At 39.1% G+C, this 12,120-nt stretch overlaps 1 protein-coding gene across 2 annotated transcripts in view; it reads left to right on the top strand.

The window, feature by feature from the left end:
* INO80 (INO80 complex ATPase subunit) overlaps positions 1 to 12,120 on the top strand; it is a 68,624-nt gene that overhangs the window by 34,806 nt on the left and 21,698 nt on the right. For both annotated transcript variants that reach the window (XM_075502726.1, XM_075502728.1), the window contains exons 25-26: positions 4,730 to 4,870; positions 9,933 to 10,158. In XM_075502726.1, coding sequence (XP_075358841.1) covers positions 4,730 to 4,870; positions 9,933 to 10,158 — 367 coding nt within the window. The remainder of the gene's footprint in view (positions 1 to 4,729; positions 4,871 to 9,932; positions 10,159 to 12,120) is intronic.

Genomic DNA, 12,120 nt, shown 5'->3' with positions numbered 1-12,120 from the left:
AGTGTGGAAGGGGAAAGGAGATAGCCAGAATTCAATTGAATAGCGTGTAGAGGAAGTTGAAATTGAAGACGCATAAGCAGTAGGAAACCAACCTTGGGCTTGGTGTCATGTTTTGCAGCGTTAACAGCAAAGCCAACAAAATGAGTCCTCCTAGTTATCAGACAAAGAGCAAGCCAACTGAGTGTGTATGCCAGTTAACTCTAGCTGTGCTGGTGTTTAAATATTCTGTGTTCCCATGTCTAGCTTGCTAAAATGTCTACGCTATATGGATTTACTTTCAGTTAGTTTTTTTTAAGATTACATTCATCTGTTTGTATACTGTGTGTAATGCTTATCTCTGAAACTATACTGTAGCTCTGTCCTCTCGTTGGTATGGTTAAGAAAAACTTGGGTGGTGTCATAAATGATGCAGCCTAACAGAAAAGGAGTAGAAGATGATATCGGAAGTTGTATGCGCTTACAGAAGGTAGCATTCATTTTTACATATGTAGAAAGACAATCTAGATTTTTACATAGCCTTTGGGTTAGTGTGTATAAATATTAAAATGAAAGTCATTATATTTTCTTAAAGAACAGAAGGTGAGTTATCATTATAGATATTAAATATGAGATGTGGATTATGCACATGTAGGTTTTAATATTAACAATGAAATGCAAAGCATTTGGATAGGCTACAGACCCACCTGTACCACAACCTGGCAAGACTTAAACATATAATTTGCTTTCTCCAAATAGTTTTTGTTCTTTGAGGAAGTCATTACTTGTGTCTCAGGGGGTCCAAGTGCTGTGATTGTGTGTAACCGGTGACTGGTGTAACTAGTACCTTTTACATAGAAAACATCAAGCTGAGAAGCAAAGTTCATCAGTGTTTGCAATACAGCACATTTGTGATAATCCCAGTAAATCTCAAGGAAGTTTAGCCCTACAGTTATGACAGATTCTTTAGAACTGTTTTCTTCTAACCTGCATGTTAGATGAATTACCACCTAAAGTCACTTTAAAATAAGCTATGTTTGCAGAATTTTGTTTGCACATCTTACATATAGAACATCTTAAAAAAAAAAAAAAGCTCAAAACCACAGGGAGAGCTGAAAAACAAACTGCCCTTTACAGGCCTGTCTTTTAGCAACACACATCATCATTAGTGAAAATGAACTCACTTTTTTTGTCTTAGCCCAAATTCGAGAAACTTTCAATGTAAAATTCCCCGAGGCTTCCTCTAGGGCTTCATAAGGTAGTAACATGTAGGGAGTGAGGAGGGGGAGAAACAGAGGAAAAAGGAAATGGTATAAATCTGGAAAGGCTTTTCTTAACTGCTCAGATCAGCATTTCCGATATAAGAGACAAACTATGAAAATAAGTCAGTAGACAAAAAAACACATTTATTTTTAACGGATCTTTCTGAAATTGAGGCAACATCTGTCTAAAGATAGTATTAGTTTCTTCATGTAAACACAGAAATCCCTTGCAGCGTGAGGTCTGTTCATTCTCCTTACTCCGCACCTCCACAACATATGTATTAATTTGTATACGTTGATTTGAATTAATATAAAATCTGCTCTGTTGAGATGAACCCTTCTCTCCTTTGCTTTCCTAATTTTCTTTCTATAAAAACATTAGGAGTGTTAATGAGCTTAAGATGCTGGTAGCAATCACCCGTATTTATGTGCAGCTCTGTTTGCAATATAGGAAAGCCTCTTTCAGCACTTACTTTGGATTGCATGGTTGCAGTAGATGTGTACATTCTTATTTTTTACCAGTCCTCCTCTTCGGCTCTTGGCTTTGTTGTACTAGGGTATATGGTCCATTTCAGAGCTGTGGCTGTGTTCGGGTCTGTAACCTTACCCAGTCTTTTCCATGTATGTGACTGGGGAAGCTGGTTTCCGCTGTCCCTGTTATATCTGGTGTCTGCTCTGTTCATGAATACTTAATGTCTGCATATGTCAGGGAATTCAGAGGGGGATGTTTCTCATGTGAGCTGCTCAAAATTTGTATACAGGAAGCATGGTGCTGATAACGAGATTAATGTCCATGTACAAGACCTACTTCTAATACTGTGTGTATACAAAAATAATATTTTTCTCTTATTTTGGATACCTTCTTGGAAGTTTTCCTTTATGTTTCTTCCTGGCTGCTTCTAATTGGGCTAAAGCCATCTTCGATAGCTCTTCGATAGCTCTTCGATATTGGCTTCCAAAAGAGAATTAAGTAACAAACTTGCATAGGTTTGGAATTACAGTTTGTTAGCTTCCTCGCTGTCCACTTCTTGTACTCTCACTTTCCAGGAAATAAAGTTAATAAACCCCTCTGACGACCAGGCTGCAATCAGTATGCCAATGCTTGCTGTCGTAAGACTTACTGGAAACCTCTTGTGACTGCATGCAATGCTCATTCCTCATTGTAAAATCATCTGTACCCCCAGTGTCTGGGCCAGGGGCGGGGAAGACAGGGGCTCTGAGCTAAAGCAGTTGTTCTGAGTCCATCTAGTAGCCTGCTGTTGCTGAGAGAAGTCACTCTTCCTCTCTGACCCTTGCTGTCCTTTCATTATTCCCAGCTGCTGAATCCTGCCTCCACTGATGTGGGCTTGCACTGTCACATCCCTGCATGAGCTGACCGCAGAAAACTTTCTATTTTCATATCTGTTGAATTTGCTCTCTGATGAGATGTGTAGCTAAACACGCTTGTGGAGGGGTGTGACGGGTGATAAAACTAGCACAAGAAGAGCCACAACTGTGTCGTGGGAAGGGACTCCCCCTTTTCGGCAGCAGTGCTGGTGCTTTGTTGCCACCGTTTCTGGTCCTCCGATGAGTAAGCCAGCATTCACATCTGTTGTCCACAGCCATGTATGTACTCCCAGCCTTGCACTGCCCACACTGCTGTTTCAGCACACGGCCTGTTTTACCAGGTGGTGAAACAGATCACAAAACTAAGTTGGAGTGGAGGGTTTGTTTTCATCTTGATCAGCATTTTAATGAGTACAGACAGCTAGGCCAACAAGAAGGGGCTTTGTGGGGACAGGAGTGAACATGTGAAGCGGTTGTTGCTTAAGCTAGCATTACAGATCAAGAATTGCCAGTTGAGTAAGAGCCTGTTTTTGGGATCACTTCGCGTTATCCACTGTGGCCCAAGCTTTGACCTGTGCTTTTTAGTCCTGCTGAGTGTCAATGAAAGGCTTTTGTCAGCTCTTTCTGCTCTCACCTTTTATGTAGAGGAGCAGATGTTCAGTCAGAGAGTATGAACTTTCTTTATGCCAGCTCCAGACCACAAGTCACACTGGTAGCAGCTGAAAGACCCACTTGCATGCTGGCATTGACTGATTGTATTTCTTGGGTGGTGCTAGCACGTATGTACAGTAAGACTATTTTTCTCCCTTGTCAGCAGCTTCCAAATAATATGTGCTAGCCATCTGCATCTTGCCCAGTGCATCTACATCTGGAAACAGAAAGGGCCCAGGATGCGTGATCCATAGTGGACTACTGCTGTGGATGTTTTCTAGCATTTTTTGACATACATAGGAATGCGTATATCCAGTGTATGACATGATATACAAGGTGTCTGCTTCTATCATGTACCCTGATGTTTAGAACATTAAACACTGAGATTTTACAAAATTGGGAGGCTATGTAAAATAAAAGTAGCATGCAATTAATTTTGGTGCATTAGGAACTGGGGCAGAACAATGCCAAAGCTTTAGATACTGTTTACGTTTTACTTAAGTGAACTGCTAGAATTGCCAGGAGGGCACATCCTATGATCCTATGGCAGTGAGAGGTATACCTCTTAATGTCTCTTTTTTTGTTTCTTGTTTCCTGTAGTATACAGAATAATGCTCTGCATACTATAGGAAACAATTATACATGACAATATGTAACAGTTGGTCTCTATGAATATAGAAGAGTCAGAATAAAAACTAAATAGCAAAAATGGCTTAGTGTATAAGCAGTTTATTTCATTGTTTGATGCAGATATTTACAATAAAAAAGGAAATATAATAACTGATGCAAGCAAAGAAAATTTAGTTTTCTGTTATTTTTCTGCACAGAGTTGACCATCTTCAAAGAGCTCTCCTTTCTTTAAACTGCAGTGTCATCTCAGTGCCCCCACTTTTGAGTCAGTTATTTTTCTGTATCAAAAGGACATTGATACACTTGTGGCAAATTCCAGGTTTTAGACATGGGTGTAAGTGTGTGAGTAACCATGCTAGCACCCTGAAAGTCTTCAGGATAAAATTCAGAGCCATTTTGCACAGGAAAGGAAGAAAAGGCTGGAGAAGATGAAAGTCCAAAGATACAAGTTCAGTCTCATTTAGAGTCTTGAGTCGTAAGTTTTTTCTCTGCCAAATTTCATTTTACCTATGCTTCAGAATACATAAAGGAGTAGCTACAAAATGGCTTGAGGGTCTGACCTATTAGAATATTCCCATACTTCCTTCATTATAAAAGCTAAGGCCAAAAGGTTCAAAGAAGGAAAAACTTGTTTCTGGCTCCAACTGGGCATAAAGGCAGGTATTGATATGAGCTATTCTGATTTCAACCATTTCAGGATTTGAATGTTCTGATAATTACACAGAGATCCTGTACATTGTCACTGCAGCAGATGTGTAGAGTTTCCTTTTTCAAAGAGAAATATTTGGTAAATGTCCTTTGTTTTTCTCATGGGTGGTGACAAGATTTAAGAGGAATTTTTCTTTATAGACATAGTAACTTCTTAATTTTAATTGTGTTTTCAGAACCTTGTGTTCAGTAGCCACTGTAAAGCAGTTACTGGCTATTCAGATCATGTCATACATCGAAGGAGATCAGCTACCTCATGTGTACGGTGCTGCCAGGTGACTGAGCTGCCGTCCTTCCTGTGCATAGCCAGTCCACGGGTAAGTCCAAGTTAAGTTGTAAATTATTTATTTTCTATTGTGTTCTAAATCTTGTTAGAATTGTGTCTTAGGAACAGGATGATTTATCACTTTCTTTTGGTTGGGTAAAATTGTTGTGAGGATATCCTTTTGCTACTGTATTCATTAGTGGTTTTTTTCATAGGGGAAGTGACTGTAATGTGTACTGAAAGGAAAAGGACAGTGGTAAGATGCACCCAACAGGAGTTGTTCTCAGATATGTAGATTTCACTTTCTCTCCTAATACCAAAAGCAGTGAAATTATAGAAGAGGTTGTCAAGTAGATTATTCCCCAGTAATCTAAGGGGGAGATTGTTTGGTCAACTCTCTGACAAAAGAGGGCTGAGGAGCAATGCTTTTTTGAAAAAGATGTTCATTTTCTCTCATTGCCTCAGCTTAAGCATCAAAAAGGAAACACCAAATTGCAATGTATAAGGATTACTCAAGTTGGCATTTTCTAAATCTTTTGGATATTAAGTGGTACTGCTTGGGATTGTGCATCATCTATTAACTGAAGTTTGAAATTACTTTAGCTGAAGTTTCCTGGGCTGACACAAGAGACCTTCATAAGTCTATGGCTGTTGTATTCCGTGTTGTTAGATCTTGTCAAAGCTGGACAAAATGTACTTTTATTACCAGACCATCCAGATGTTATATTCTTTAGTCACTGTTGATGTTACTGCTGTAGGCTTAATCAAATGGGGCTGCATGTGCAATTATAGATTTGCATCTGGAGAAGGGTGGATGGCAAGTAGGACTCTGTGCTTATTACCTACATGCTGCTGCTTGAGCTGAATTCATCTGTGCCTGCAGCTCTAGGGGCCAGGAATCCAACTGACCTTCTCAAAGTCACATATCCCCTCCCAGTCACAACATATTACCTGGTTCAAGAACAAGCACTTATTTTGAGAGTAAATTGTGAAAACCACTTCTCCTTCAGATTCCTGTGATTTGTCACTCTTTGTACCTAAATTTGCATTACGGATGAAGAATACGTTGAATACTTCCCCTACATCAGGAAGGGAGGAGAAGAGCTTAGAAGGCTACATATGAAGGGGAAGGGAAAGGCAAGGGGGAGATCGTATCTGACATTTATTCTAGTGAATAAAAGTTACTTGTTTTGGCTTGGCTGGTGTATAAAAATGATTAAGTGGAGGCATGGCTTTTTGTTTCTAGGAATACAAAGACTTAATTTTATGCTTGTTAGAAACTTTTGGCAGGAGTGTAGAAGACCTGAAACAGCAGAAAGAGCACATATGTTCTCAGAAACTATAGCCTTCTGTTGTTGTTTGACCTGTGATGAATTTTGGGAAGTTAATGGAGCGAATGATAGAAATAGGAGCAGTTATGCAGTTTATGTAGCAGCTATGGGTTGATGAGGGGGGGTTACTGTTGTAGTTTTCTTTCTACGCAGGCAATTTTCCTGAGTACAGATAGGTCTCAATCACAAAAAAAGTAGCTTGGAGGACGGATCTTGTGTTCTCATTAAGAAGCTGATTAATTCAGTTTAGAGTAATATTGTTCGGTTTAGTTTCAATAGATCCCAGTGTGTCAGAGGTATTGTGGTGAGAAGTGGTTTTGGGCATCTCACAATGCCTGAAAGGTTAACTTTGCATGGAGATAAATGCAGGAAGAAATTTAACAATTGCCCTAACTAAACTGAGTTATTGAATTTAAGGTGGCAATGCATTCATATATCCCTATCGCTATTTTTTTTTTAATGTATTTCTGAACTATGACTGTTACATTCAATCAGTTTGACAATAATGTGTTGACATAGGAGGATTTAATGCTAAGGACTATCCTACCTTTTGTTACAAGTAAAACCACAAAAACAAACCTGGAAAAAAAACTTAAAAAACTACACTATGACAAAAAGAGAGGAGGAGCATGAACAAGCTTGAATGGAAGATTCTTTTGATCTGTCTCAGAAATGTGTTGTTTTTTCTTGTAAGGCCATGTAAAAGATGTAGAGCTCTACCCTAGAAGTGTGTATATGCATTTAAAAAAGCATGGAGCTGACAGTCTTAAGATAGTCTTATGTCCTCAGATGTCAGTCAGTGTTACACAGACTACATGGGAAGATTAGTTCTTGTTAATGTAGAAATTGCACTGAGGCACACACAGAGTTCGTCTCAAGATTGTCTCCTACTAACTCTTCCTTTAGGTGAGGTATTATTGAAATGTAGCTTGTGGAATTTTATGATGTGACTTCGTTTTTCTTTTAAAAATCCTAGTGTATGAATCTCCATATTGATTTCAGTAGATAAGCCATGTTTCTGTGTCCAGAAATTAGTCTGCTCTGTTTTGTGTGTAGTGGCTGCCTGTCCTAGGTGTCCTGGAAATAAATATGACAAGTTGTCTGTGTTTGAAAGAGTATTTGTTCCAGTCTATCCAGTGTGTAGAAATATGAACTGAAATGTGATGGTTAATAGTGTCCCTTAAACAACCTCAGTCTGTACCATCATTTGTGGTGTACATCAGTGTTCAGGCAACAAGACTTGCTTGCATTTTGAATTGAGAGGTTTTGCCCTCTCCCACAAAAGTCAGTCGTATGCTTTGACTGCAGATGGCAGTACAATATAGCATCAACTCTTAACAGTATCTTTTCAGTAGTAGAAACATGTACAAAGTCTTAACGCAGTCCCTTTCACTTTGCAGTGTTTCATGTGGCTGTGTGTATAGACCTGTAAGTCAGTCTGGTTTGAAAATAGCTCTTGGCATCCTGCAAAACAATGGCTTTACCATTATTGCTGAGATTTTGTATGCCTTTTTGGTTTTATTTCGATATGTACTATAATTTTGCTCGTGAATCTGTTTAAGCAATTGTTTGGCCCTTGCAAAGAGAAGTCTCTGTTTGTGAGATGAATTTATTCCTATAAGAAGAGCTCCTGTAAAACAGGAGTGGACCACAGGCTTCCACGCAGAAGATCTTGCTTAATACCTTTTACTTTGAGTTAGCTGGTGAATGTTCAGAGAGGAGCAGCCAGCATCTAAGATATCAGGCAGTCTGTCCTGAGGTATGGATCGCTCCCTTCACCTTACAATTCTAAAGTACAATATTTAAAACTGTTGATATTTAAACTATTTTATTGCTTATCATTTAGTTAAGCCATTAAAATATTTTCATTTGCATGATATAATGTTATATATATAATTCTTGATATCTAGCAGTTAATTATGTCATGCTAGAGTAAGCTGGAACAAAAAATTAAAACCCCTTCAAATACATAAAAGCTTTTCATCTGCAGTACAAAGATAGTTCTTTTACTGTGTGTAATGTTTCAATTGTCCCATTATCACACTAATTCCCACCCCTACCCAGTTCTCCAGAAACTCCTCTGCTTACTGTTCACCATCAAACCCTACAGACTCCCATACTGTTTCTTCCTACACAGTTCTGCCTCCTTTTTTAAAATGTGAAAACTTTCACAAGTTTGATTTCCTCTGTGTTCATTTTTATTTGTTACATTGCTTTTCATAGCCCCATAGGTAATGACATCTTGCACAGTGTTAGGATTAATGACAATGTTTTTAATGTTTTACATGAATTTACACAGATGATTTTTTTTTAATTGTACTTCTGAAATAAAAGCAACAATGACTTCTAGAGTAATTATATATTTGCTTCCTATATTGGTGAAGAAACCTACAAAGCATTGCAAATTTATAACTTTTCTGTGTTATAAGCTCATACTGTAAGGTTAGTTGTCTGATACTAAATCTTAGTTTCATTTTTAAGTGAGTTTACAACATGTTATTAAGTCTCTAGATAGTATGTGAAAGTTTCTACTAGCTTTCTTTTGTAAACTTGGTTATAAATAGCTTTTGGAAACGCCCCAGAATGTTGGCCCAAAACAGACTTATATTCAGAAAAGATAGGAAGAAGTTGGCAATATGCATTTGATTGGAAAGATTCTTGTGCTAGATAGTGAATTGCTGTGTGTTTATATTTGCGTGAAAGTGTTGTAATTGTTTTATTTGCTTTGGATCATGTGGTTTAACTTTTGGTGAAGTATCTAAAGAAAAACCCAAGAGAGTAGGCTGTCCTGGTATGCACCATGGCTCAGTTAATGCTTTTGGTTTTTATTACTTCAGTATCTTGAAGTTGTCCCTTACCCTGGTAAGGGAGAGATAAGAGAAAGCTATAGATTGTATGAAGAACAGCCTTGTCTGCTGGAATGAACTCTTTACTCGAGGACCTTACGGCCACTGGGCATACAGCTGTTTGGCTAACATGGACCTTCCACTCTCTGTCCAGATTTGGGTGGATGGGGCAGAGCAGGGGGAGTTGAAGTGATGGAGCCGTTCCAGAATAGCTCACATGGCATGAAATCAGAGTTCCTGTGTTTGCCACACTGGTCTGTCCAGCTGTGTTGTATGTACTGAAGCAGGTAATAGGGCAAGGGATTCATAGAATGGCCAGGAAAAAAAAGATGATCATGCTGTGCTCACTTGCACTGTTTCTGTGGCCCGCTTCTGTTCAAATCAGCTGTCAAGCCCAAGAAATATGCCGTTCCAAAATGGGGCTGTTTTCCTGTTCATTTTTTTCCTTTCTAATTTATGTATCTAATCTAATCTATGTAATTTATGTATTTTTCCTTATCTAATTTATGTATTCCTAATTTTAAATTATCACATGAATTTCTGTTAAGGACGATATGTAAATCTCACCTCTGCTACGTAAATACTCGTTTGTGAAGGGCAAAAATAAAAATATAAAAAAAAGAAATCTAGGCAAAATGAGAGGTGCAGCCAAGGATATTATTCTTTTACCCTCAACTTTGCTATCAGTTGTGTAGTAATTGGCACAAGGCATTGTTTATCAAAAGTCCGTGCCTGGTTGTTCATAGGATTGTTTTTGTGGTGTGGGGAGATGTTGCATCTTTGCTTATTTTAAGCCCAGCCTAACATTGTTTTCCATTTGTACATGTCAGTAATGATTTGACTTTTAAAATTTGATCCTGTGGGAAGGTACCTAAACTGGGGATTTGGGGATAAGGGGAAGTCTGAACAAGAATATTGATTATTATTTTACTTGTAGGTAACAGCTGTGCCACTGGAGTTCTACTGCAATGACCGAAGTGCAGAATACGAGCGCAGGGCACTAAAGGAAGGAGGAAGTCTTGAAGCAAAGCAATGTGTACTCAATGGAGCCCCTGAGCTAGCAGCTGACTGGCTGAAGCAATGCTCCCAGTTCTTCCCAGAGTATCCAGGAGGGCTGTTAGGGATCAGGCCTCAGAACGGCTGGTCTTTTATCAGGATACCAGGTAGGTTTGGAGGTTGTCATAGAATAGAGATGAAATAAATAAGGATATCTGGTCTTCAGTGATAATTATGCTTGGTTATGGGCTTTTTGAGGGGTTGGGAGTGGTTGTGTGTTTGTTTTTCCTCCTGAGTGAAAGTTAACCCTGGAATCTTAAAATACGCTGTGATTTCACATCCTCTGTCTGGAGTAAAGCTGTCGATGGATACTGAACAAGTCTAATACAGACTTTTCTAATGCTTACAAACCTCTCTTAGCATGTCAGCCCTCCAAATGACTGTAAAGAGATGGATTTGCTTACTAAAGCACAGTCTACTCTCACAACCAAATACTGTTTTGAGGTTAGAGATAGGAAGAGTGCAGGAAAAGTAATAGTTATACCTTGCCTCCTAGTGTGTTGGAAGACCTTTGTATTGACCTAAGAGATCTTTTGTTGGTCTTCCTAGTGAAAGGATAAACATTACTTGTAGCAGTCTACCATGAGAAGGATGGTTTGGGGACCAAGTTCAGAGGAAATTGGCCTGGAAAACAAGGCATGAGGGATTTACTGAGTTTCAGTTGGAATAAAGACGACTTACTTGTATTTCCTGGTAAAGTGGGAAAAAGGTACCAGTGTACTAGTAAAGTAAACGCACTTTTTTTTTTTCCTAGAATTAGACTAAAGTAATCAAAGATTTGCTAGAATTTGATTGCCAATACTACAGTGACTTTCATGGGCCAAACACACTCTAGCTGTCGGAAGATGGTCCTGAGCAGAGAACAGAGTTCTGCAGAAAGTACTAGAGATCTGAGAGATAGCCAAGAGGAAAAACAGCTTACACTGCCAGATGCTCAGTTATTCCCAGACCCTTTTGGGTCAAGGATGTTTGGCAGGGGAAGTTAGTACAGTAAAAGGAAAATGGCCTTTTGCTTGCTACAGTCCGGTTTAAGAAGGTACCTCATAAGTACTTGGAATCATTTGAAGCACATGCACGTTTGTACCTATGTAATGGAGAAACCATTTTTCATGAGCTTGCACTAGATTAATGTTCAGTGATAGTTGATGATTTTTATAGTTTCTTCGGGAATTCATTGAATTGTTTATAAATTATTTGGAAAATGAATCACTGTAGCAGAAAGGAGGGAAATAGTGAAGGGATAAATTAAGGTAGAAGGCATGGATAGTGAAATGAAGACAAGTAGCCAATGTAGAATAGAGAGAGGGCTGCATTCTCTTGAAGAGACTTCCATTTTAAGCTGATGACTTTGTCATCAGCAAAAATTTGTAGAGCAGTAAAGATAGGGTGCAAGAAGCTTGCAAGAGTGAGTGAATAGGTGCAAGGTTAGGCAAATTATTGTCAAAGAACAACAAAGAATTTGGTTGAGAAGGTGGTTGGGATGAGCGTGTTACATAAAGCTGTCTTAATTTAGGAGGTGTTGGAGCTAAAAGTGGATTTTAAAAAAAGTAGTTTCGTACAGCTGTGTTTTAATTAGGTGGAAAGTAGCACTCAAACCTAAATTTATTCAAAGAGGAGAGGGCACATACCACAACAGGACAGCTGTGTTTATACGTGCAGGAGTAGGCACAGTGCATTGCGGAAAGTGACTGATGTACTGAAGGAGCCATTTACAAGGCTGAAGTCTAGCAAGTGTCGAATGGAAGTGTGAAGGTCTGTGGTAAATAGGTGACAAGAAAAGGGGATACCTCTCTCTCCTAACCCTGATCTCCCAGACTCGGCGTTCCCAATACCCTGGCAGCAGGCTCAGCTGCGATCACTGTGGGAATCTCTTGAGGCTTTTCCTGTTCTTTGAAAGAAAAATGGTCCTGGATTAAATGGCAGGAAGTGTCTGAGTCCTTTCAGCATCGATAAAAAGCACCGGCCTCACTGGCTGTTTACTGTGAGAGCCAGCTAGCTCCTCACTGACCCTATTGTGCCGTGCAGACTGTCGGGAGGGGAACCAGGGGTGTCAACTGGAACCCAGACTT

The sequence above is a fragment of the Mycteria americana genome, chromosome 5, assembly GCF_035582795.1.
Source record: "Mycteria americana isolate JAX WOST 10 ecotype Jacksonville Zoo and Gardens chromosome 5, USCA_MyAme_1.0, whole genome shotgun sequence".
Classification (NCBI taxonomy): Eukaryota; Metazoa; Chordata; class Aves; order Ciconiiformes; family Ciconiidae; genus Mycteria; species Mycteria americana.
Note: the sequence above shows the minus strand (reverse complement) of the source record. Positions and strands in the feature narration are given on the sequence as shown.